This window comes from Coregonus clupeaformis, chromosome 1 (genome assembly GCF_020615455.1).
Source record: "Coregonus clupeaformis isolate EN_2021a chromosome 1, ASM2061545v1, whole genome shotgun sequence".
Lineage (NCBI taxonomy): Eukaryota > Metazoa > Chordata > Actinopteri > Salmoniformes > Salmonidae > Coregonus > Coregonus clupeaformis.
Window position 1 is genome coordinate 29421655 of NC_059192.1, and position 26830 is coordinate 29448484.

At 46.0% G+C, this 26830-nt stretch overlaps 2 protein-coding genes across 5 annotated transcripts in view; both read left to right on the top strand.

Annotated features, from left to right (window-relative positions):
- The window catches only part of LOC121555036 (proteasome activator complex subunit 4B), an 87447-nt gene extending 68575 nt beyond the window's left edge, over window positions 1–18872 (top strand). For 2 of the 3 annotated variants that reach the window (XM_041868841.1, XM_041868992.1), the window contains 12 exons: window positions 4480–4632; window positions 5029–5133; window positions 5483–5574; window positions 7167–7298; window positions 10348–10556; window positions 11105–11190; window positions 11295–11423; window positions 11733–11888; window positions 16274–16436; window positions 17311–17444; window positions 17648–17789; window positions 18105–18872. In XM_041868841.1, the coding sequence (XP_041724775.1) occupies window positions 4480–4632; window positions 5029–5133; window positions 5483–5574; window positions 7167–7298; window positions 10348–10556; window positions 11105–11190; window positions 11295–11423; window positions 11733–11888; window positions 16274–16436; window positions 17311–17444; window positions 17648–17782 (1494 nt within the window). In that variant the 3' untranslated portion in view covers window positions 17783–17789; window positions 18105–18872. Of the gene's footprint in view, window positions 1–4479; window positions 4633–5028; window positions 5134–5482; window positions 5575–7166; window positions 7299–10347; window positions 10557–11104; window positions 11191–11294; window positions 11424–11732; window positions 11889–16273; window positions 16437–17310; window positions 17445–17647; window positions 17790–17923 lie in introns of all 3 variants that reach the window. The other variant, XM_041868921.1, reaches the window with a different exon arrangement.
- A 1572-nt stretch (window positions 18873–20444) lies between these two features.
- Window positions 20445–26587, top strand: LOC121555230 (probable G-protein coupled receptor 75). Of its 2 annotated transcripts, XM_041869210.2 has the most exons (6): window positions 20445–20617; window positions 20910–20998; window positions 21357–21622; window positions 23067–23323; window positions 24015–24400; window positions 24691–26587. In XM_041869210.2, exons 3-6 carry the CDS (start codon window positions 21555–21557, stop codon window positions 25663–25665), a joined length of 1686 nt encoding a protein of 561 aa, XP_041725144.1. In that variant the 5' UTR covers window positions 20445–20617; window positions 20910–20998; window positions 21357–21554; the 3' UTR covers window positions 25666–26587. The 2 variants fall into 2 exon arrangements, with proteins under 2 accessions (XP_041725144.1, XP_041725009.1); XM_041869075.2 differs by lacking the exon at window positions 20910–20998.
- The last annotated feature ends 243 nt before the right edge of the window (window positions 26588–26830 follow it).

Sequence of the window (26830 nt, forward strand, 5' to 3'; positions counted from 1 at the left end):
TATTTGTAGCTGTCTATTTATCACAACAAACCAAGACCACACTCAACGAGCTGTGTAGGGCCATAAGCAAACAATAAAATGCTCATCAAAGGCGGCGCTCCTATTGGCCGGTGATTTTAATGTGGGGAAACTGAAATCCATTTTACCTAATTTCTACCAGCATGTCACCTGTGCAACTAGAGGAAAATAAACTCTAGATCACCTTTACTCCACACACACAAATGCATACAAAGCTCTCCCTCACCTTCCATTTTTGGCAAATCTGACCATAACTCTAGCGTCCTGATTCCTGCTTACAAGCAAAAACTCAAACAGGAAGTACCAGTGACTCGCCCAATATGGAAGTGGTCCGATGAAGTGGAGGCTAAGCTACAGGACTGTTTCGCTAGCACACACTGTAAAATGTTATGGGATTCATCCGATGGCATTGAGGAGTTTACCACATTTACATTTACATCATTTAGCAGACGCTCTTATCCAGAGCGACTTACAAATTGGTTCACTCAACTTATGATAGCCAGTGGGACAACCCCCTTAAAAAGCCTGAAGGTACGGAGGTGCCGTTCCCCTCACAGCTCCGTCGGCAAGCACCATGGTCTTGTAGTAGATGCGAGCCTCAACTGGAAGCCAGTGGAGTGTGTGGAGGAGCGGGGTGACATGAGAGAACTTGGGAAGGTTGAACACCAGACAGGCTGCAGCGTTCTGGATAAGTTGTAGGAGTTTAATGGCACAGGCCGGGAGCCCAGCCAACAGCGAGTTGCAGTAATCCAGACGGGAGATGACAAGTGCCTGGATTAGGACCTGTGCCGCTTTCTGTGTAAGGTAGGGTCGTACTCTGCGAATGTTGTACAGCATGAACCTGCAGGATCGGGTCACCGATCGACAGGGTGTTGTCCAGGGTCACGCCAAGGTTATTTGCACTCTAGGAGGAGGACACAATGGAGTTGTCAACCGTGATGGCGAGATCATGGAGCGGGCAGTCCTTCCCTGGGAGGAAGAGCAGCTCTGTCTTGCCGAGGTTCAGCTTGAGGTGGTGATCCGACATCCACACTGATATGTCTGCCAGACATGCAGAGATGCGATTCGCCACCTGGTTATCAGAAGGGGGAAAAGAGAAAATTAATTGTGTGTCGTCTGCGTAGCAATGATAGGAGAGACCATGTGAGGATATGACAGAGCCAAGTGACTTGGTGTATAGAGAGAATAGGAGAGGGCCTAGAACTGAGCCCTCGGGGCAGCAGATAGGTCTAGAAGGATAAGAGCAGAGGAGAGAGAGTTAGCTTTAGCAGTGCGGAGAGCCTCCGTGACACAGAGAAGAGCAGTCTCAGTTGAATGACCAGTCTTGAAACCTGACTGGTTTGGATCAAGAAGGTAATTCTGAGAGAGATAGCAGGAGAGTTGGCTAGAGACGGCACGCTCAAGAGTTTTGGAGAGAAAAGAAAGAAGGGATACTGGTCTATAGTTGTTGACACCAGAGGGATCGAGTGTAGGTTTTTTGAGGAGGGGTGCAACTCTCGCTCTCTTGAAGACGGAAGGGACATGGACAGCGGTCAAGGATGAGTTGATGAGCGAGGTGAGGTAAGGGAGAAGGTCTCCGGAAATGGTCTGGAGAAGAGAGGAGGGAATAGGGTCAAGCAAGCAGGTTGTTGGGCGGCCGGCCGTCACAAGTCGCAAGATTTCATCTGGAGACAGAGGGGAGAAAGAAGTCAAAGCATAGGGTAGGGCAGTGTGAGCAGGACCAACGGTGTCATTTTACTTAATAAATGAAGATCGGATGTCGTCAACCTTCTTTTCAAAATGGTTGACGAAGTCATCCACAGAGAGGGATGAGGGAGGGGGAGGAGGAGGGGGATTCAGCAGGGAGGAGAAGGTGGCAAAGAGCTTCCTAGGGTTAGAGGCAGAGGCTTGACATTTAGTCACCGGCTTTATTAATAAGTACATCTACGACATCGTCCCCACAGTGAACGTATGTCCATATCCCAACCAGAAGCCATGGATTACAGGCAACATCCGCACTGAGATGCTTATAAGAACTCCCGCTATGACCTCCGACGAGCCATCAAACAGGTCAATACAGGACTAAGATGGACTCCTACTACACCGGCTCTGACGAGTGTCGGATGTGGCAGGGCTCGAAAACTATCACGGATTACGGAGGGAAACCCAGCTGTGAGCTGTACAGTGATGCAAGCCTACCTTCAAGCAACACTGGACCATGCATGAGAGCACCAGCTGTTCCAGACCACTGTGTGATCACGCTCTCCGTAGCCGATGTAAGTAGGATCTTTAAACAGGCTAACATTCACAAAGCCTCAGGGCCAGACGGATTACCAGGACGCATACTCAGAGCATGGTCTGACCACCTGGTAAGTTTCTTCACTGACATGTTCAACCTCTCCCTCACCCAGTCTGTAATACCTACATGTTTCAAGCAGACCACCATAGTCCCTGTACTCAAGAACGCCAAGGTAACTCACATCTGTAGCCATTAAATGCTTTGAAAGGCTGGTCATGGTTCACATTAAAACCATCATCCCAGACACCCTGGACCCTTTCCAATTTGCATACCGTCCCAACAGATCCACAGATGACGCAATCTCTATTGCACTCCGCACTGCCCTCTCCCACCTGGACAAGAGGGACATGCTGTGAGAATGCTTTTCATTGACTGCAGCTCAGCGTTCAACACCATAGTGCCCTACAAGCTCATCACTAAGCTAAGGACCCTGGGACTGAACACCTTCTGCAACTGGATCCTTGACTTCCTGACGGGACGCCCCCAGGTGGTGAGGGTAGGCAACAACCCATACGCCGCACTGATCCTCAGCACCGGGGCACCTCAGGTGTGTGCTTAGTCCCCTCATGTACTCCCTGTTCACCCACGACTGCGTGGACTCGCACGACTCCAACACCATCAAGTTTGCTGACGACACGACGGTGGTAGGCCTGATCACAGACGACGATGAGACAGCCTATAAGGAGGAGGTCAGAGACCTGGCAGTGTGGTGCCAGGACAACAACCTCTCCCTCAACGTCAGCAAGACAAATGGGCTGACTACAGGAAACAGAGAGCCGAGCATGTCCCCATTCACATCGGCAGGGCTGTAGTGGAGCGGGTCGAGCGCTTGAAGTTTCTCTGTCCACATCACTAAGGATCTATCATTCTCCACATACGCCAACACTGAAAAGATTTGGCAAGGGCCCCCCAGGACATCTATACCAGGCGGTGTTAGAGGAAGGCCCTAAAAATTGTCAAAGACTCCAGCCACCCAAGTCATAGACTGTTCTCTCTGCTACCGCATGGCAAACTGTACCGATGCCTGGAACCAACAGGACCCTGAACAGCTTCTACCCCCAAGCCATTAGACTGCTAAATAGTTAGTCTTGGTAGCTATTTGATTAACTATTTAACTGCATTGACCCTTTTCACAATAATAACTCTTATGACTCATCACGTACGCTGCTGCTGTTTATTATCTATCCTGTTGCCTAGTCACTTTATTCCTAGTTATGTGTACATACAGTACAGTATCTACCTCAGTGAACTCGTACCCCAGCACGTCGACTTAGTACTGGTACCCCATGTATATAGACAAGTTATTACCTCGTACCCCAGCACGTCGACTTAGTACTGGTACCCCATGTATATAGACAAGTTATTACCTCGTACCCCAGCACGTCGACTTAGTACTGGTACCCCATGTATATAGACAAGTTATTACCTCGTACCCCAGCACGTCGACTTAGTACTGGTACCCCATGTATAGTACCAGTCAAAAGTTTGGACACACCTACTCATTCAATGGTTTTTCTTTATTTGTACTATTTTCTACATTGTAGAATAATAGTGAAGACATCAAAACTATGAAATAACACATATGGAATCATGTAGTAACCAAAAAAGTGTTAAACAAATCAAAATATATTTTATATTTGAGATTCTTCAAATAGCCACCCTTTGCCTTGATGACAGCTTTGCACACTCTTGGCATTCTCTTAACCAGCTTCATGAGGTAGTCACCTGGAATGCATTTAAATTAACAGGTGTGCCTTCTTAAAAGTTAATTTGTGGAATCTTTTTCCTTCTTAATGCGTTTGAGCCAATCAGTTGTGTTGTGACGAGGTAGGGGTGTTATACAGAAGATAGCCCTATTTTGACTGGTAGTGTATATAGACAGGTTATCGTTACTCATTGTGTATTTATTATTATGTGTTTTATTTTATTCCTCCTGTTATTATTTTTCTATTATGTCTCTCTGCGTTGTTGGGAAGGGCATTTCACTGTTAGTATACACCTGTTGTTTACCAAGCATGTGACCAAGCGTTCTAAAATCCCCGGTTTTCTAGAAAACACGGCTGGAAGTTTCCCGGAATAGGCAGGAAATCCGGAATCATCCAACCAGGATTTGTGATTTTTGCAACACTAGCTAAGAATCAGGCTTCCCTAACTCTGTTTTATTCCTCTCTTCTATTCCTCAGGGTCTGTTCCGGAACTTCAACGATGCCTTCCTGCCCCTGCTGAAACCACACATGGAGCGTCTGGTGGCCGACACACACGAGAGCAAACAGCGATGTGTAGCAGAGATCACCTCTGGACTGATCAGAGGCAGCAAGCACTGGAGCTATAGCAAGGTAGGGGAGAGGAAGGAATGAACACACTGGAGCTATAGCAAGGTAGGGGAGAGGAAGGAATGAACACACTGGAGCTATAGCAAGGTAGGGGAGAGGAAGGAATGAACACACTGGAGCTATAGCAAGGTAGGGGAGAGGAAGGAATGAACACACTGGAGCTATAGCAAGGTAGGGGAGAGGAAGGAATGAACACACTGGAGCTATAGCAAGGTAGAGGAGAGGGACATACTCCGTGGTCACACACACCATGCTTATAATCAGTATTTTACATATCTGCACTTGCCATTTGCCAGGTCCTCGTTGCAAATAAGAATTTGTTCTTAACTGACTTACCTGGATAAATAAAAGTTGAATATTTGTTAAGTCCTTGACCTTTGACCTATGTTCCCATTCCAGGTGGAGAGTCTGTGGGAGCTGCTGTGTCCTCTGATCCGTATAGCTCTGAACAACATCACTGTAGAAACCTACGCTGACTGGGGCACCTGCATCGCCACAGCCTGTGTAAGCTGCTAGCCCTCCCATCCCCCTCTCATTCAGCAGTCCATTTCTTTCAGGTTCTTTCTCAATTGGTAGTTCCTCGATTCCCAATTGCATCATCTCTCCTTGCTTCCTTCTCAAAACACATTAGAGGAGAAGGCCTGAAGGGGAGGGGAACTTGGCTCTTCTCTTCCAATGCATTTGAGAAGAAGGTGAGGAGTGAAGAATTGAGGACAGAAATAGCCTCCTGAATCTCCTGTCTAGTACTTGCCTGGTCTGTTAATTTCCTGCTTCCATGTTGTTGACCTTTGACCTTGTTGTCGTTATTGTACAGGAGAGCAGACGTTGACCTTAGGTTGTTTGTGTTGTACAGGAGAGCAGAGACCCCAGGAAGCTCCACTGGCTGTTTGAGATGCTGATGGAGTCTCCAGTCAACGGGGAGGGGGGATCCTTCGTAGATGCCTGGTGAGGAGAAACTTTGCCTCCTTTAATTGTAATCCTAGACAGTGTCTTGGTGTTTCAGTATGGGAGGGTGTATTGATTCTGCTCCGTATGTGCTCAGATGACTAGTCCTGCATGGAAGAGATGGAGTATGGGTCGGTGATCGTTTCTTGGTTTGTTTATCTGTGTAAAATGTGTACATCTGTGAGGCAAGAATTTTCTCCTCGTTGGACATGAAACAAATTATTGTGTTTTATTGTTCTCTCCTGTCCAGTCGTCTGGAGGCCTGGGTTAGGGATAGGGAGGCCTGGTTTAGGGAGGCCTGGCCTGGGTTAGGGTTAGAGTGAGGGAGGCCTGGATTATGGTTAGGGAGGCCTGGATTATGGTTAGGGAGGCCTGGATTATGGTTAGGGAGGCCTGGATTATGGTTAGGGAGGCCTGGGTTAGGGTTAGGGAGGCCTGGCTCAACAGGAGGGTTAGGGAGGCCTGGCTCAACAGGAGGGTTAGGGTTAGGGAGGCCTGGCTCAACAGGAGGGTTAGGGTTAGGGAGGCCTGGCTCAACAGTAGGGTTAGGGTTAGGGAGGCCCGGCTCAACAGGAGGGTTAGGGAGGCCTGGCTCAACAGGAGGGTTAGGGTTAGGGAGGCCTGGCTCAACAGTAGGGTTAGGGTTAGGGAGGCCCGGCTCAACAGGAGGGTTAGGGAGGCCTGGTTCAACAGGAGGGTTAGGGTTAGGGAGGCCTGGCTCAACAGGAGGGTTAGGGTTAGGGAGGCCCGGCTCAACAGGAGGGTTAGGGAGGCCCGACTCAACAGGAGGGTTAGGGTTAGGGAGGCCTGGCTCAACAGGAGGGTAAGAGGTTAGGGAGGCCTGGATTAACAGGAGGGTTAGGGTTAGGGAGGCCCGGCTCAACAGGAGGGTTAGGGTTAGGGAGGCCCGGCTCAACAGGAGGGTTAGGGTTAGGGAGGCCCGGCTCAACAGGAGGGTTAGGGTTAGGGAGGCCCGGCTCAACAGGAGGGTTAGGGGTAGGGAGGCCCGGCTCAACAGGAGGGTTAGGGTTAGGGAGGCCTGGCTCAACAGGAGGGTTAGGGTTAGGGAGGCCCGGCTCAACAGGAGGGTTAGGGTTAGGGAGGCCCGACTCAACAGGAGGGTTAGGGTTATGGAGGCCTGGCTCAACAGGAGGGTAAGAGGTTAGGGAGGCCTGGATTAACAGGAGGGTTAGGGTTAGGGAGGCCCGGCTCAACAGGAGGGTTAGGGTTAGGGAGGCCCGACTCAACAGGAGGGTTAGGGTTAGGGAGGCCCGGCTCAACAGGAGGGTTAGGGTTAGGGAGGCCCGGCTCAACAGGAGGGTTAGGGTTAGGGAGGCCCGGCTCAACAGGAGGGTTAGGGTTAGGGAGGCCCGGCTCAACAGGAGGGTTAGGGTTAGGGAGGCCTGGCTCAACAGAAGGGTTAGGGTTAGGGAGGCCTGGCTCAACAGAAGGGTTAGGGTTAGGGAGGCCTGGCTCAACAGAAGGGTTAGGGTTAGGGAGGCCTGGCTCAACAGAAGGGTTAGGGTTAGGGAGGCCTGGCTCAACAGGAGGGTTAGGGTTTGGTGTGTTAAACTCTCCTCTTTCCTGTCCAGTCGTCTGTATGTGCTGCAGGGAGGCCTGGCTCAACAGGAGTGGAGGGTCCCTGACCTGCTCCACAGACTGCTACAGTACCTAGAGCCCAAACTCACACAGGTCTACAAGAATGTCCGCGAGCGCATCGGCAGGTAGGACCTCGCCTTCACACATTGACCAAACATTTTTCATTTTGACATTTTAAGTTTAGTCATTTAGCTGATGCTCTTGTCCAGAGCAGCTTAGTGCCACTAACCACATCTAACCATTGATCTGGGATATCTAACCACACATCAGTCATAGTTCATTCATCTAGGTATCTAACCACACATCAGTCATAGTTCATTCATCTAGGTATCTAACCACACATCAGTCATAGTTCATTCATCTAGATATCTAACCACACATCAGTCATAGTTCATTCATCTAGGTATCTAACCACGCATCAGTCATAGTTAATTCATCTACAGTTGAAGTCGGAAGTTTACATACACATAGGTTGGAGTCATTAAAACTCGTTTTTCAACCACTCCACAAATTTCTTGTTAACAAACTATAGTTTTGGCAAGTCGGTTAGGACATCTACTTTGTGCATGACACAAGTAATTTTTCCAACAATTGTTTACAGACAGATTATTTCACTTATAATTCACTGTATCACAATTCCTGTGGGTCAGAAGTTTACATACACTAAGTTGACTGTGCCTTTAAACAGCTTGGAAAATTCCAGAAAATGATGTCATGGCTTTAGAAGCTTCTGATAGGCTAATTGACATAATTTGAGTCAATTGTAGGTGTACCTGTGGATGTATTTCAAGGCCTACCTTCAAACTCAGTGCCTCTGCTTGACATCATGGGAAAATAAAAAGAAATCAGCCAAGACCTCAGAAAAAAAATTGTAGACCTCCACAAGTCTGGTTCATCCTTGGGAGCAATTTCCAAACGCCTGAAGGTACCACATTCATCTGTACAAACAATAGTATGCAAGTATAAACACCATGGGACCACGCAGCCGTCATACCGCTCAGGAAGGAGACACGTTCTGTCTCTTAGAGATGAACTTACTTTGGTGCGAAAAGTGCAAATCAATCCCAGAACAACAGCAAAGGACCTTGTGAAGATGCTGGAGGAAACAGGTACAAAAGTATCTATATCCACAGTAAAACGAGTCCTATATTGACATAACCAGAAAGGCCGCTCAGCAAGGAAGAAGCCACTGCTCCAAAACCGCCATAAAAAAGCCGGACTATGGTTTGCAACTGCACATGGGGACAAAGATCGTACTTTTTGGAGAAATGTCTTCTGGTCTGATTAAACAAAAATAGAACTGTTTGGCCATAATGACCATCGTTATGTTTGGAGGAAAAAGGGGGTCGCTTGCAAGCCGAACAACACCATCCTAACCGTGAAGCACGGGGGTGGCAGCATCATGCTGTGGGGGTGCTTTGCAGCAGGAGGGACTGGTGCACTTCACAAAATAGATGGCATTATGTGGATATATTGAAGCAACATCTCAAGACATCAGTCAGGAAGTTAAAGCTTGGTCGCAAATGGGTCTTCCAAATGGACAATTACCCCAAGCATACTTCCAAAGTTGTGGCAAAATGGCTTAAGGACAACAAAGTCAAGGTATTGGAGTGGCCATCACAAAGCCCTGACCTCAATCCTATAGAACATTTGTGGGCAGAACTGAAAAAGTGTGTGCGAGCAAGGAGGCCTACAAACCTGACTCAGTTACACCAGCTCGGTCAGGCGGAATGGGCCAAAGTTCACCCAACTTATTGTGGGAAGCTTGTGGAAGGCTACCCGAAACATTTGACCCAAGTTAAACCATTTTAAAGGCAATGCTACCAAATACTAATTGAGTGTATGTAAACTTCTGACCCACTTGGAATGTGATGAAAGAAATAAAAGCTGAAATAAATAATTATCTCTACTATTATTCTGACATTTCACATTCTTAAAATAAAGTGGTGATCCTAACTGACCTAAGACAGGGAATTTTTACTAGGATTACATGTCAGGAATTGTGAAACTGAGTTTAAATGTATTTGGCTAAGGTGTATGTAAACTTCCGACTTCAACTGTAGGTATCTAACCACGCATCAGTCATAGTTCATTCATCTAGGTATCTAACCACACATCAGTCATAGTTCATTCATCTAGGTATCTAACCACACATCAGTCATAGTTCATTCATCTGGGTATCTAACCACACATCAGTCATAGTTCATTCATCTAGGTATCTAACCACACATCAGTCATAGTTCATTCATCTGGGTATCTAACCACACATCAGTCATAGTTCATTCATCTGGGTATCTAACCACACATCAGTCATAGTTCATTCATCTGGGTATCTAACCACACATCAGTCATAGTTCATACATCTGGGTATCTAACCACACATCAGTCATAGTTCATTCATCTGGGTATCTAACCACACATCAGTCATAGTTCATTCATCTGGGTATCTAACCACACATCAGTCATAGTTCATTCATCTAGGTATCTAACCACACATCAGTCATAGTTCATTCATCTAGGTATCTAACCACACATCAGTCATAGTTCATTCATCTAGGTATCTAACCACACATCAGTCATAGTTCATTCATCTGGGTATCTAACCACACATCAGTCATAGTTCATTCATCTAGGTATCTAACCACACATCAGTCATAGTTCATTCATCTGGGTATCTAACCACACATCAGTCATAGTTCATTCATCTAGGTATCTAACCACACATCAGTCATAGTTCATTCATCTGGGTATCTAACCACACATCAGTCATAGTTCATTCATCTGGGTATCTAACCACACATCAGTCATAGTTCATTCATCTAGGTATCTAACCACACATCAGTCATAGTAGGTAAACATTTATACAATGTCCATAACTTTTCAACCAGGTTCTCCAAGAGAAGACAAGAGAACCTTACGCTTTTTTGTTCTGATCTTGATATCAACCACCACTTTTACATTTTTGTGTTTGCATGGATTTATTGATATAAAACCAGAAGGACTGAAAGAGGTGGAGACCAGCACACTGTCGAAAAAGAGGAATACATCCAAAACTTAGGCCTAAATGCAAATATGTAGATGTTTTCATTCATGAAAATGAATGAACTAAACTAAACGTATTCATCTCCCTTTGCTTCCTCTTTCTCTCTCGCTCTCCTCCCTCCTCTTCTTCAGCGTTCTCACCTACATCTTTATGATAGACGTCAACTTGCCGTACACCCAGCCCACGGCCTCGCCCCGCATCAAGGAGTTCACAGAGCGGGTGCTGCTGCGCCTCAAACCCCTGATGGAGGGGGACGAGGAGATCCAGAATCACGTGGTAGAGGAGAACGATGTGGGAGAGCAGGACGAGAGGACACAGGCCATCAAACTACTGAAGACAGGTACGACCCCTAACCCATCAAACTACTGAAGACAGGTACGACCCCTAACCCATCAAACTACTGAAGACAGGTACGACCCCTAACCCATCAAACTACTGAAGACAGGTACGACCCCTAACCCATCAAACTACTGAAGACTGGTACGACCCCTAAACCATCAAACTACTGAAGACAGGTACGACCCCTAACCCATCAAACTACTGAAGACAGGTACGACCCCTAACCCATCAAACTACTGAAGACAGGTACGACCCCTAAACCATCAAACTACTGAAGACTGGTACGACCCCTAACCCATCAAACTACTGAAGACGGGTACGACCCCTAACCCAGGTACGACCCCTAACCCAGGCCATCAAACTACTGAAGACAGGTGGGGTATATAGTTGATGGAGTTAATAAACCCAGGGGTAAAGCCAGAGAAAAGAGTCCCGGCACACTGGATCACTGGCACAATGCAGATTTCAGTAATTGAATGTGCCAAACGTTCAGTTTTGAAGACCTTCGTCAGAGCATACGATGTAAAAAGGTCTTGTATTTGTTTCCAGTACTCAAGTGGCTGATGGCCAGTGCTGGACGCTCCTTCTCCACGGCCGTTCCAGAGCAGCTCCAGTTGCTGCCCCTGCTGTTCAAGGTGGGTGGGTCAAGGAAGGAAGAAACCTTAAAGGAACCAGACTGAGGGGAGGCCTGTCATCCTCTGGCTGAATCATAACAACCCTCATCTGTCTCCTCTTGTAGATCGCTCCGGTGGAGAATGATGACAGTTATGATGAGCTGAAGAGGGATGCTAAGACCTGTCTGTCTCTGATGTCCCAGGGACTGCTCTACACAGAGCAGATACCACTGGTCCTGCTGGCCCTGCAAGAGGTAGGCACACACAAACACACAAAACAGGCCTGACTCATCTACGACCACTTTACCCATTCACTGCAATCCCCAATGAGAAAAGGTTCAAAAACAGGTCAAACCCCCCATTGTCAAGCCTCTGGTTCTAACAACTCTCTGAGCCTCTGCAAAATGTTTGTTTGAAGTGGCTGTGAGTTTTGTGGTACACACTGGATGGTGTTCTGTCTGGATTATGTTACATTAATTTGTGGCATGCATGCTATAGAGTGCTGACGTCCCTACAGATCATTACCGTTATGTTGTAATTAACATTGTTATGATATATTCCAGATAGCAGGCAGCAGTTCGTGGCATGCTCGCTACACGGTGCTGACGTACCTACAGATCATGGTCTTCTACAACCTGTTCACCTTTATGAGCGACCAGGGAGCCGTCAACGACGTCAGAACACTGGTCATATGCCTGCTGGAGGATGAGCAGCTAGAGGTAACACACACACCACTACACGGATAGTAGATCAGACAGGAAATGTTCTGTTGATCCAGTTTCTGCTGTCCTGCCTGTGGCTATGGAACCCTGACCTGTTCACCAGACGTGCTGTTTTCGACTCCCTCTCGCTCCCCCACCCCCGGCTGTCTCGACCTCTGAATGCTCGGCTATGAAAATCCAACTGACATTTACTCCTGAGGTGCTGGCCAGTTGCACCCTCTACAACCACTGTGATTATGAAACATCTTCAAGAACAATCTGGCCTTAATGGCCATGTACTCTTATCTCCACCCAGCACAGCCAGAAGAGGACTGGCCACCCCTCAGAGCCTGGTTCCTCTCTAAGTTTCTTCCTAGGTTTCTGCCTTTCTAGGGAGTTTTTCCTAGCCACCATACTTCTACATCTGCATTGCTTGCTCTTTGGGGTTTTAGACTGGGTTTCTGTATAAGCACTTTGTGACATCTGCTGATGTAAAAACTGTTTTATAAATACATTTGATTTAATGTAGAACATGAGTTCAACAGAGAGGATGATCATAGTACATAACAGACTGAATTTGTGCCCTTGAGCAGGGCACTTAACCCTAATTGCTCTTGTAAGTCGCTCTGGATAAGAGCGTCTGCTAAATGACTATAATGTAAATGAATGACAGATGGCGTCATGACTGAAGAAGACAGAATGGTAGATAGTTAGGCCTGGAGGGACAGATCACATTGAAGAAGACAGAATGGTAGTTAGTTAGGCCTGGAGGGACAGATCACATTGAAGAAGACAGAATGGTAGTTAGTTAGGCCTGGAGGGACAGATCACACTGAAGAAGACAGAATGGTAGATAGTTAGGCCTGGAGGGACAGATCACACTGAAGAAGACAGAATGGTAGATAGTTAGGCCTGGAGGGACAGATCACACTGAAGAAGACAGAATGGTAGATAGTTAGGCCTGGAGGGACAGATCACACTGAAGAAGACAGAATGGTAGATAGTTAGGCCTGGAGGGACAGATCACATTGAAGAAGACAGAATGGTAGATAGTTAGGCCTGAAGGTACAGTGTGTGTGATCACAGGCCCTTTCCTCCCTGTCTTAAAGCTCTCTGTCTACTGATTCTGATTCTTCCTCCTTATTATCCCCTCCGGTCCCCCTCTCACTTGTTGCTATGGAAACCACCGGCTGCAGGAGTATTCTGTTGCTAGGGGGAGGGGGGGTGATTTAGCCTTTTCTTTAATTCTAGAGTCTAATGACCTGTCCTCTAGAGTCAAATGTATTGACATGTATTGCTATGTCTTGGCTGCTTGGTGCCGACCCTTGCTAGGCTACATTGGTTGTCTTTGGCAGAACTGAATTGTCTTTGGCAGAACTGAATATTATTTTCAGGATTGGGGTTAATACTGTTGTGTAAACATCTGACCGTGTGTGTGTATGTATCAGGGCTCGGTGATCACTGTGGCGTTTGCAGACTCAACCATGGAAGGGCCGTGTGTGTGCGTTGGTGTGTGTTTGTTAGACTTATCGTGGACATTTTGCTGATATCGTTTCATTGCGATAAATAACTTAGGGCCCTACTAGAGAAATGTGAAGTTTGAAATAAATGTTTGCTAAGATGGGTGATTGTTAACGGGAAAACTAATAGCATTCAAACTAGTAGTTTTAATGGTAAAATAAATAACTGTAGGGCACATTAGTGTTATAAACTTCAGTCAATTTATCGGGATATGGATTTCTGTCCATATCTCCCAGCTCTAGTCTGTATGTGTTTGACAGACCAACTGATCATGAGCTGTTAAGTCACATGGATACTATTTCTTCAGAATTATTTTATAAAGAGACATCCAGCAACACAAAAGGCCTGATGCTGGCTGCAGATGTAGATGCCTCTTCCTCCCAGTCCACTGTACAGTACACATCCTCTTCCTCCCAGTCCACTGTACAGTACACATCCTCTTCCTCCCAGTCCACTGTACAGTACACATCCTCTTCCTCCCAGTCCACTGTACAGTACACATCCTCTTCCTCCCAGTCCACTGTACAGTACACATCCTTTTCCTCCCAGTCCACTGTACAGTACACATCCTCTTCCTCCCAGTCCACTGTACAGTACACATCCTCTTCCTCCCAGTCCAATGTACAGTACACATCCTCTTCCTCCCAGTCCACTGTACAGTACACATCCTCTTCCTCCCAGTCCACTGTACAGTACACATCCTCTTCCTCCCAGTCCACTGTACAGTACACATCCTCTTCCTCCCAGTCCACTGTACAGTACACATCCTCTTCCTCCCAGTCCAATGTACAGTACACATCCTAGCTACAGAACCGTGCTGAGCCTTTGTGCGCTCAAGGGTGAGACTGAGTCACTCGACGAACTCTACTCGCCCTGTTCTCTCTCTCTCTCTCTCTCCCTGTTCTCTCTCTCTTTCTGTTCTCTCTCTTTCTGTTCTCTCTCTCTGTTCTCTCTCCCTGTTCTCTCTCTCTCCCTGTTCTCTCTCTCTCTCTGTTCTCTCTCTCTGTGTTCTCTCTCTCTGTGTTCTCTCTCTCTGTGTTCTCTCTCTCTGTGTTCTCTCTCTCTGTGTTCTCTCTGTAGCTCAGCTGGTAGCTCAGCTGGTAGAGCACGGCGCTTGTAACGCCAAGGTAGTGGGTTCGATCCCCGGGACCACCCATACACAAAAATGTATGCACGCACGACTGTAAGTCGCTTTGGATAAAAGCGTCTGCTAAATGGCATATTATATTATTTATTATTATTCTCTCTCTCTGTTCTCTCTCTCTCTCTCTGTTCTCTCTCTTTCTGTTCTCTCTCTTTCTGTTCTCTCTCTCCCTGTTCTCTCTCTTTCTGTTCTCTCTCTCTTTCTGTTCTCTCTCTCTGCTTTCTCTCTCTCTGTTTTCTCTCTCTGTTTTCTCTCTCTTTCTGTCCTTTTTTCTTTCTGTTCTCTTTCTGTTCTCTCTCTCTTTCTGTTCTCTCTCTTTCTCTCTGTTCTCTCTCTTTCTGTTCTCTCTCTTTCTGTTCTCTCTCTCTTTCTCCCTGCTCTCTCTCTCTGTTCTCTCTCTCTGTTCTCTCTTTCTTTCTGTTCTCTTTCTGTTCTCTTTTTTCTCTCTCTCTTTCTGTTCTCTCTCTCTTTCTGTTCTCTCTCTCTCTTTCTGTTCTCTCTCTCTTTCTGTTCTCTCTCTTTCTGTTCTCTCTTCTCCCTGTTCTCTCTTCTCCCTGTTCTCTCTCTTTCTTTCTGTTCTCTCTCTTTCTGTTCTCTCTCTGTTCTTTCTTTCTGTTCTATCTCTCTTTCTGTTCTCTCTCCCTCTCCCTTTCTGTTCTCTCTCCCTCTCCCTGTTCTCTCTCTTTCTGTTCTCTCTCTCTCTTTCTGTTCTCTCTCTTCTCCCTGTTCTCTCTCTTCTCCCTGTTCTCTCTTCTCCCTGTTCTCTCTTCTCCCTGTTCTCTCTTCTCCCTGTTCTCTCTTCTCCCTGTTCTCTCTCTTTCTGTTTTCTCTCTGTTTTCTCTCTGTTTTCTCTCTCTGTTCTCTCTCTTTCTGTTCTCTCTCTCCCTGTTCTCTCTTTCTGTTCTCTCTCTTTCTCTCTGTTCTCTCTCTTTCTGTTCTCTCTCTCTTTCTCCCGGTTCTCTCTCTTTCTGTTCTCTCTCTCTCTTTCTCCCTGTTCTCTCTCTCTCTGTTCTCTCTCTTTGTTCTCTCTCTTTCTGATCTCTCTCTCTCCGTTCTCTCTCTTTCTGTTCTCTCTTTCTCCCTGTTCTCTCTTTCTCCCTGTTCTCTCTCTTTGTTCTCTCTCTTTCTGTTCTCTCTCTGTTCTCTCTTTCTCCCTGTTCTCTCTTTCTCCCTGTTCTCTCTCTTTCTTTCTGTTTTCTCTCTCTGTTTTCTCTCTCTGTTTTCTCTTCCTCTCCCTGTTCTCTCTCTCTCTCTTTCTCTCTTTCTGTTCTCTCTTTCTGTTCTCTCTCTCTCTCTTTCGGTTCTCTTCTTTTTTTCTCTCTCTTTTTTTCTCTCTCTCTGTTTCTGTTCTCTCTTTCTGTTCTCTCTTCCTCTCCCTGTTCTCTCTCTCTCTTTCTCCCTCCATGTTCTCTCTTTCTGTTCTCTCTCTTACTGTTTTCTCTCTCTCCCTGTTCTCTCTGTTCTCTCTCTGGCTCCATCTCAGTGAATCTTTCAGTGATTCATTCCTTCCTATCTCCTTGCCTACTTCTCAACAGTATTGGAGAACAAGGTCCAACTAAGGTCCCTCCCCCCAGCCCTTCACTGCATTTTGAGAAGGAGGCGAGGTGGAGAGTTTAGATGGAGCTTCTGTCTGTTGAGCAGATATAGTCAGTACAGACTGGACCAGCCAGCTCCACATATGGCCACCCACACTGTTGCATTGTATAAATAATGAACCCTCTCTCCTTCTCTCCCCCAGGTGAGGGAGATGGCTGCCACCACTCTGAGCGGTTTCCTTCAGTGTAACTTCCTGTCCATAGATGGCCCCATGCAGAGCCACTTTGAGGCCCTCTGCAAGACCCGTCTGCCCAAGAAGAGGAAGAGGGAGCTGGGCTCCGTGGTGGACACCATCCCCTCTGGAGGTAGCTACTAACACAACTGTCCATTGCCTTACTTCGATCACACACTTTCCCTGACTGCTACCGTGGGGCAGCAGGTAGCCTAGCGGTTAAGGTCAGTGGTGGAAAAAGGACCCAATTTTCATACTTGAGTAAAAGTAAAGATACCTTAATAGAAAATGACTCAAGTAAAAGTGAAAGTCACCCAGTAGAATACTACTTGAGTAAAAGTCTAAAAGTATTTAGTTTTAAATATATTTAAGTATCAAAAGTAAATTTAATTACTAAAATGTACTTAAGTATCAAAAGTAAAAGTATGAATCATTTCTAATTACTTACAGTACCAGTCAAAAGTTTGGACACACCTACTCATTCAAGGGTTTTTCTTTATTTTTACTATTTTCTACATTGTAGAATAATAGTGAAGACATCAAAACTATGAAATAACACATATGGAATCATGTAGTAACCAAAAAAGTGTTAAACAAATCAAAATATATTTTATATTTGAGATTCTTCAAATAGCCACCCTTTCGCCTTGATGACAGCTTTGCACAGGTAAGGCCATTCTACTGCCAATGTTTGTCTATGGAGATTGCATGGCTGTGTACTTGATTTTATACACCTGTCAGCAACAGGTGTGGCTGAAATAGCTGAATCCATTAATTTGAAGGGGTGTCCACATACTTTTGTATATATAGTGTATCTTCATTTTAAGTGGCACGCTAGTGTGAGTATTAGAACATAGCAACTGTCTACATTTAAAGGTCAATTGTTTACTTGGAACACAGTTGCCATGGTTGTTAGATAGGCTTCTAAAATGCATTTGTCTTGACCTTGCTGAATGTGTTATAGGTCAGTTTTTCAATGCTCCTTTTCAATCCCCCCGTGTGTGTAGATCTGGTGAGGCGTCATGCTGGAGTGTTAGGTCTGAGTGCCTGTATCCTGTCCAGCCCCTACGATGTTCCCACCTGGATGCCCCAGCTACTGATGAACCTGAGCGCCCACCTCAACGACACACAGCCCATTGAGGTGAGGAGGACTAACCCACATAGCTCAACGACATGCTCTCTGTCACTCTCTCTCTCTCTCCTGAATCTCTCTCGCTCGCTCTCGTTCCTGAATCTCTCGCTCTCGTTCCTGAATCTCTCTCTCTCTCTCTCTTTCCTGAATCTCTCTCTCTCCTGAATCTCTCTCTCTCTCTCCTGAATCTCTCTACTTGTCTCCTCCTGCAGATGACAGTGAAGAAGACCCTGTCTAACTTCCGGCGGACTCACCATGACAACTGGCAGGAACACAAACAGCAGTTCACTGACGACCAGCTGCTGGTTCTGACCGACCTGCTAGTCTCTCCCTGCTACTACGCCTAGATACCTGGTAGGACACACACTCCCATCCTAACCTGCTCACTCATTGTAGATCAATTCAAATGTATGCTTGGGTGGAAACATCCCAACAGAAGTTACAGTACATTATAAACTACAAGGCACTTCCATTTGGTCTCTCTTTAGGGCCCTGATACAACTTTCAGATGGAGATTGTTATGTTTTCTTAACGGAGGAATGACACCCTGAATGCCCTCTTTGAGCCACTCAACAGTTCCTCACTCTGGCCTCAGACTGAACAGAACAGGGCCGTATTCACAAAGCGTCTGAGTACAGTTGCTGATTTAGGATCGGTTTTGCCTTGCAGATCGTATTGAATACCATTATATGGACATGGCGACCTGATCCTCCATTAACAGCGCTACTCTGAGAAGCTGTGTGAATACAGGCCCAGAACAGAGGCCTCACATCCAGATCCCTGCCGTCTGACCAGACCAACGGATGACACCTGGGTCGTATTCACTAGGCACCAAACGGAATGAAACCAGGAGGAACTACCTGGATGCCATAACGAATACGACCCTGTACCCTGAGGACCTTGAAAATGGGGGAGGGGGGAACATGCATACGTAATGGATGGAATAAAATAGAGTTGTGTATTTGTTTTTAGCGCTCATTTACATTTCTACTATACTTAATATTTAAGGATAAACCCATAGCAGGGATGATTGACCTGCGGTTTGTAATGGTACTATAATGTTACTGTAATGTTACTGTACTGTTGATTTGTCTTGTTCTTTTCTTTTTTTGTGTGTGTGTGCGTGCGTGAGTGCGTGGAATGCTTGATGAAGATACCTGCAGGTTTCCCCTAGCTCTGGTCCAAGGTGTAGTGCGTGTTCCCCCATTAGTGCACCACGACGCCCCTGGACCAGAGCTAGTTTCCCCTATACTATTGCTCTCAGTACAACATCCCCTCAATGTTATCAACTCTGCGCCAACTAACTATATTCTCCCACTAGAGCAGGGCTCTCCCACCCTGTTCCTGTACATTTTCACTATGACCCTAATCTAGCACACCTGATTCTAATAACTACCTGGTTGATAAACTGAATTAGGATAGTTACAACTGGGGTTGGAGTGTAAACCTACAGGAGGATAGCTCTCCAGGAACAGGGTTGGAGTTAAAACCTACAGAACGGTATCTCTCCAGGAACAGGGTTGTCGAGCCCTGCGCTAGAGGATAGGAACCATAATCTCCCAGGTCTCCAGTGAAGTGTTCTTAGCCACAGTCTGTATGTGTTCAGATGATCGTTCAATATCATTAGATTAGGGCTGTATCCCAAATGGCACCCTATTCCTTTTACTATATAGGGAATAGGGTGCCATTTGGGACGTAGCTGAGATTTGAACCCGGGACACACATTTACATACATGACGTTTGTGTACTTTGTTTTATCTCTCTGCTATATGCATATTTTATTATGTCTATATAACATGTGTATGTAACAAATGCACAAACATGTTTATTTATTTGTTTGAAGTGCTGATTTAATTATTCTTAGAGAGTTGCTGGTAATGAAAGATTTTGGTTCGTGAGTAGATAGATTGTTCAGCTTTTTAGTGACGGAGTATTTTATTTAATCTGCTCTCGCATGGGCAATGATGAATATGTAGCAGAGGGAGTGTGTGTGTGTTCATTCCTCAAGGCTATGTGAGCGGTTTCCAGCTGATGAGCGCTGTTTGATCATCATGGCATGTCTAAACACCTCTCAAAACCCCAAGGGACTTGTTTCCCGGACACAGATCAAGCCTAGTCCTAGACTAAAAAGCAGGATAATTGGAACATCTCCATTGAGACAATGTTGTTTAGTCCAGGGCTAGGCTTAATCTGTGTCTGGGAAACGGGCCCAAGGAATAACCAAACATCCTGTCCACCACCTTAGCATCGCACCCTTTCCACTCCCCTCCTCTACTCCTCAATATAACATTATTCTCCATTCTTTAAAAAAAAAAAACCTAGTGAGAGATTTATTTTGGTTCAATATTTAGTTTTTCCATGAAGACTTGAAAAGCTAGTCTCATTGAAGCATTGGTTCAGTTTAGTACCTCACCTGTTTAGTGTAGTGCCAAAGCTGCAGTGATTCTTTTTAGATCTACTGTTTGCGTATATTGAATGAAGAAAATAAAGAAATGTATGGGTTGTTTGTAACAAACTTTTGTAGTTTGTGTCTTTGTACCGGGTGGTTCTGTGATGCCTCATATTGAAGTTAGTCACAGGTTGAGAGGGTACGTTAATACACCGAGGGCTAGAAGTTGGCTCTCAGTGTACAGGTGGTAGCCTTAATAAATGTCCTGTACCCTACAAAGAGCGGGGATTCTAGAACGACTTGGAACCCAATATTCCCAAAGGTATTTCTAGACTAAATGTTGCAGTTTATTCTCCCATGAGAATGGATTCGTATCCTTTTGACTCCGTTAGATTGAGATGTTCAAGCTAGAGGTTGACATCCCTAGGTGGTAACTGGTACCCGCACGCGCTGACGTTAGATGTACAATAATAAATAAATAAAAATAGAAATAGTGACAGGAATAAATACACAGTGAATAACATGCAGGGAGTACCAGTGCCGAGTCGAAGATGTGGTTAGCTGACATGTAAAATACCTATCCAGGCGTGGTAAGATCTGGCATGCGTCAGCAACGGCAAGGCAGAGGAACGCGCCCAGTATGTCATATCCCAAGTCTTACCGATGTACTGCGCCCGGTCCTCGTCCTCGGGATAATACAAAAATGGATACATCACATCTACAATAAAATAAACGCTCTTTTTGAACGACATACTGTGAATAAAAGTGCGTGTGGTTATTATGCAGGTGAACGGTAAGTTGCCAATTCCGAATATGAAAATGTAACGGATGGGTTGTATAACAATTAGGCCTATGTCTATTTTCGCAATTTTTTCTTCTCTATTAGCCTTCACATCAATATGACAATGCCTCTCATTTTCAAGTAAGCCGCAATATTAGGTTGCATACAGAATTTAGATCTCATATATTATGGCTTCTGATCAACTGTGAAGGAATACTTTTTTTATTTTCTTCTAATGGCTGTAATTGTGGTGGTGGCTGGCTGGAGAGCAACACCTTCAGTATTGTATTGGTTTTCATAACAGTAATCAAATGACCAGGATGACTCGACTGTCATATTGAGATCGTTTTGCATCAGAGCATTCACACGCACAGACAGATAAATGCAGATGCGGTAAGCGTGTATGTTTTTAGAATTCTGTGTGAATTGTCAATATCGATAGGCCTACACAATAGCTGTAGCTCATATTGTCGTCGTAGGCTCAACCACATTCTATCAAATTATCCACATCTATTGTGTACACATATATGAAATACCCTCAACAATAATTATAGAATGATTAGATTAGTGTGTAGGCTACACATTATATCGTCTTGCACTTGCTTCAGCCTAGGCCTATTTAGACTTCAGTGTTTGTCTCTTTTTCCATTGAAAGAGCAGAATTATTATCATTCACAATGGTCCTCATAGACATCTTTCATTGTAATAATATGGTGTTGTACTAAACTCAGATTCCTCTGTTTCTATGTAGAAATATGGGGTCTTTCCCATGACCAAGGGGACCATGTCAATGGAGGAGACAGCAGATCCCTTCACCATCCTGTTCAGTGAAATGATGTGAACACCTGTGAGGCTGTACTCCAGTCCTCACTAATCCAATGGAGAACCTCCATTGAAACAGCTTCTTAGTCCAGGACTAGGCTTAATCTGTGTCCGGGAAACCAGCCCTATGTGTATGATGAATGTGACCAGTCTGCCGTCTGGCCTGCTGGATGGGGTCAGCAGCCTGGGCCCGAGGTGAGTGGGTTGAAAGCAAAATACAAATTTCTTCAAGTCAAAACTGCTCCAGCTCCTTCAAGTTGGATGGGTGTACAGCAATCTTTAAGTCATACCACAGATTCTCAATTGGATTGAGATCTGGGCTTTGACTAGGCCATTCCAAGACATTTAAATGTTTCCCCTTAAACCACTCGAGTGTTGCTTTAGCAGTATGCTTAGGGTCATTGTCCTGCTGGAAGGTGAACCTCCGTCCCAGTCTCAAATCTCTGGAAGACGGAAACAGGTTTCCTCTGTAGCTCAGCTGGTAGAGCACGGCGCTTGTAACGCCAAGGTAGTGGGTTCGATCCCCGGGACCACCCATACACAAAAAATGTATGCACGCATGACTGTAAGTCGCTTTGGATAAAAGCGTCTGCTAAATGGCATATTATTATTATTATAAGAATTTCCCTGTATTTAGTGCCGTCCATCATTCCTTCAATTCTGACCAGTTTCCCAGTCCCTGCCGATGAAAAACATCACCACAGCATGATGCTGCCACCACCATGCTTCACTGTGGGGATGGTGTTCTCGGGGTGATGAGAGGTGTTGGGTTTGCGCCAGACATAGCGTTTTCCTTGATGGCCAAAAATCTCAATTTTAGTTTCATCTGACATCAGTACCTTCTTCCATATGTTTGGGGACTCTCCCACATGCCTTTTGGCGAACACCAAACATGTTTGCTTATTTTTTTCTTTAAGCAATGGCTTTTTTCTGGCCACTCTTCCGTAAAGCCCAGCTCTGTGGAGTGTACGGTTTAAGTGGTCATATGGACAGATACTCCAATCTCCGCTGTGTAGCTTTGCAGCTCCTTCAGGGTTATCTTTGGTCTCTTTGTTGCCTCTCTGATTAATGCCCTCCTTGCCTGGTCTGTGAGTTTTGGTGGGCGGCCTCTCTTGGCAGGTTTGTTGTGGTCCCATATTCTTTCAATTTTATAATAATGGATTTAATGGTGCTCTGTGGGATGTTCAAAGTTTCTGATATTTTTTTATAACCCAACCCTGATCTGTACTTCTCAACAACTTTGTCCCCAACCTGTTTGGAGAGCTCCTTGGTCTTCATAGTGCCGCTTGCTTGGTGGTGCCCCTTGCTTAGTGGTGTTGCAGACTCTGGGGCCTTTCAGAACTGGTGTAAATATACTGAGATCATGTAAGAGATCATGTGACACTTAGATTGCACACAGGTGGACTTTATTTAACTCATTATGTGACTTCTGAAGGTAATTGGTTGCACCGGATCTTATTTAGGGGCTTCATAGCAAAGGGGGTGAATACATATGCACGCACCACTTTTCTGTTACATGAAATCCAAATAAAAATCCATTTAAATTACAGGTTGTAATGCAACAAAATAGGAAAAACGCCAAGGGGGATGAATACTTTTGCAAATCACTGTATCAGTGTTCTTCTCCTCCTCCCTCTAGGTCCTCCTCCTCCTCTTCCTCCCCTGGTTGGGCCCTGATCCACACGGCTACCCTAACTTCCTGCTCCCTTCTCCTCATCCTCATCTTCTTTCTGGGTTCCTACGGCAACCTGGTGGTGTTCCTCTCCTTCTTCCACCCGGCCTTCCGCAAGTTCCGCACCAACTTCGACTTCATGATCCTGAACTTATCATTCTGTGATATGATTATATGTTGCGTGACTGCGCCAATGTTCGCATTGGTGCTTTTCCTGGACTCAGGTGAGTGGACTGTATTTACCATAGAATTAGGAATTAGAATACCATTCTGGAACTTTGAGGGTTTATAACATAGCCCCTCTAGTAATTTAATAGGATCTCTATGATATTTACTTCCTTCTGTTCTTTGCTTAGTTCTTCTTGTCTCTTGCTTCAGCTAAGACCCTGGGCCCTGACTGTCCCCGGGTAATTTTTAAGTTGTTGCTTAGGACGGCCGGTAGCCTAGCGGTTAGAGCATTGGGACAGTAACCGAAAAGTCGCTAGTTCGAATCCCAGAGCCGACAAGGTGAAAAATCTGTTAATGTGCGCTTGAGCAAGGCACTTAGCCCTTATTGCTCCAGGATTGCTGTTGATAATGGCTGACCCTGGCCGTGACCTCACTCTCCGAGAGTGTCTCAGGGGGAGTTAGGATGTGCAAAAAAATATACACATTTACAATTCACCCATGCGTATAATAGATGTGTGAAATAGGACAAATATAAGCACCCACCAAATTATTATTATTGTTCTGTTGTGTGCCTGTTTGAGTTTGCTTGGCTTAATAAACCAATAGAAAAGTCCAAAAATTGCAAACTCTGCCCATCTAGCACTCCAGGCAGACTCAACCAAATGCTCCAAGTATTTGAAGGGATACCTGGTCTGATTCTTGAAGGTTTGCAAAAGTCTTAAGAGTAAACTATTTTTTTTGTTACAGGAGGATGGGGCGGCGTGTCAAATACTTTTTGCTTCACCTTCCACCTGACCAGCACTGCCTTCATCATCATGTCTCTGGAGACGGTAGCTGTGATTGCCCTCCATAGGCTACGTATGGTCCTGGGCCAGCAGCCCAACCGCATGGCCTCACTCCCCTGTACTCTGGCTCTCACTGCCCTCCTCTGGACCTCCAGCTTAACTATGGGTGCCCTGCTCACCCTGCGAGCATACCCCATGAAGGAGGGACCCTGCCTGCCTCACTTCGGCCTAACGGGTGGGCGTGCTAGGGTGATTCTATATGTCTACCTGGCAGACTTTGCCTTCTGTGTGGCGGTGGTGTCTGTCTGCTACCTGATGATCGCTCAGACACTGAGGAAGAACGCACAGGTGAGAGAGAGAGAGAGAGAGAGAGAAGCCATAATACATTATTTTGCTTCATACATGTTTATAGTAAGTTATAAGAAATGAAGTGTTACTAAAGTTTCTTAAAAACGTGTCAGGTAAATCGCCTTAGCGACCCACCCCTTACGGGATTATTTGACACATTTTTAAGAAACTTTAGTAACACTTCATTTCTTATAACTTGCTATAAGCATGTATGAAGCAAAATAATGTATTATGGCTTGTATCATGTTATGTCTCTCTATGCTAAATGGTTGATCCCATCCTGTCCCCAGGTGAGGAAGTGCCGCATCATCACCGTAGACGCCACGCGCCCGCCGCTACCACCACCCCCTCCCCCGCTCATCGCGGCCGGGTTAGAGGGCATGCAGTGTGCCGTCCAGGTCCCTTCGCTCTACCGCAACCAGACCTACAACAAGCTACAACACATTCAGACTCACTCCTACACTAACAGACCCACCAGCCAGGGTCTAGTACCCGGCGCTGCCCAGGGAGCTACCTGCTGCCAGCTAGTCTCTACCGTCAACCTGGCCACAGTTAAGGACTCCAAGGCTGTAGTAACCTGTGTGGTGATCGTATTCTCCATCCTCCTCTGTTGTCTCCCCATGGGTGTCTCCTTAGCCCAGGACGTCCTCTCTCCGGAGAGCAGCTTCGCTCACTACCAGTTCGAACTGTGCGGTTTCGCGCTCATCTTCCTCAAGTCGTGCATCAACCCATTCGTGTACTCCCGCAACAGCGCCGGGCTTCGCCGGCGCGTCCTCTGCTGCCTCCAATGGGTGGCGCTGGTGTTCCTCTGCTGCAAGCACAAGACACGGCTCCACGCCATGGGTAAAGGCAGTCTTGAAGTCAACCGTAACAAATCCTCGCACCATGAGACCAACTCTGCCTATGTCCTCTCACCCAAGCCACAAAGGAGACTGGTGGATCAAGCCTGTGGACCCAGTCACTCCCAGGACTGTGCCCCCAGTCCGAGAGCCACGGGCGGGCATGGTGGGCGTAAGCCCCGGCCCCCTAGCACCTCCACCCCCATCAACACCCGTATTGAGCCCTACTACAGTATCTACAACAGTAGCCCCTCTGCAGGACCCGGCTCCCCTACCAACAGTCTGCAGCCTGCTACAAACTCCTCCACCTCCCAGGCCTTTGGGTTCAATAAGTCCTACGTTGTCATGCACTATCACACCCACCAGGAGGTGCTGCAGGACGTTGAGAGCACCTCAGCCCATAAGATACCCATACCTTCAGTCTGACTAACCACCATGAATGATTGATTGATTGGATCCCTTCAGTCTGTGATGATTAACCTTGGCTTAGACCTGAAGACTTGTGTTGGCTCGAAAAGCTAATGCCAATAGGCTTTAGTTTAGTGGGCTAACATAGTATTGTGGTTCTGCCGGACTTTGAGAGCACCTCGGTGCATCAGATCTCCATACCTTCAGTCTAACGTACCACAATGATTTATAGATGAATTGATTTGTTTATTGATTGGTCAGATACTGTACCTTGAGTGTAAGCTAGCCACCATGCTGAAACTGGAGAGGGCTTGGGCATATAGCCCAGGGATGCTAATGGTTACTATAATATTATACCACCATTACCACAACACACCAGAGAGTAAACGGATACTAATTGTCTGAATATCATGCGGTATTGAACTGTTAAGAGGTAAAGAATAACCCCCATTGACTTTAGAATATAAACTGGAAGATATCTTAGTCCAAAGGAAGAGATATGTAACAGTACTGATCCCACAGTGTTGTTGATGTTACTGAAATAACTGGAATCAATTTTTACACTGACATTACATTTTTCAAATTGTACAATTTAGATGGTCTTCTCATCATAATAACACTGTATTTGTGAGTCTCATACATGTTCTATGATATCAGTAAACGTTTTTGCAACTGCAATGTGTCCAGTGCGCTCCTGGCAAAGAAAAATATCTAAATTGAAGATCTATTGCAGATCCACAAAGGTGAACACCGCTCTTATGGAGTAAGAGACCTCTGGTGGTCAACTAATCAACCTGCAACTCACTGTTTTTGTCATGTCACACAATTATGTTCAGTACAGTGGTTCTCCAACCTATCCTCAGGGACCACCAGACGTTCTCCAACCTCTCCTCGGGGACCCCCAGACGTTCTCCAACCTCTCCTCGGGGACCCCCAGCCGTTCTCCAACCTCTCCTCGGGGACCCCCAGCCGTTCTCCAACCTCTCCTCAGGGACTCCCAGACATTTCACCATGTAGTTGTAGCCCTGAACTAACTCACCTGATTCACCTATTCAAGGGCTTGATGATTAGTTGACAAGGTGAATCAGGTGAGCTAGTTGTGGAATAGTTCAAATACATGGAACAGCTGGGGGTCCCCGAGGAGAACGGCTGGGGGTCCCCGAGGAGAGGTTGGAGAACGGCT

Coding starts and splice junctions, on each gene's coding strand:
- LOC121555230 (XM_041869210.2), top strand. CDS start 21,555: ATGTGTATGATGAATGTGACCAGTCTGCCGTCTGGCCTGCTGGATGGG. Junction 21,623..23,066: donor GTCAGCAGCCTGGGCCCGAG/GTGAGTGGGTTG, acceptor TCCTCCCTCTAG/GTCCTCCTCCTCCTCTTCCT. Junction 24,401..24,690: donor CACTGAGGAAGAACGCACAG/GTGAGAGAGAGA, acceptor TCCTGTCCCCAG/GTGAGGAAGTGCCGCATCAT.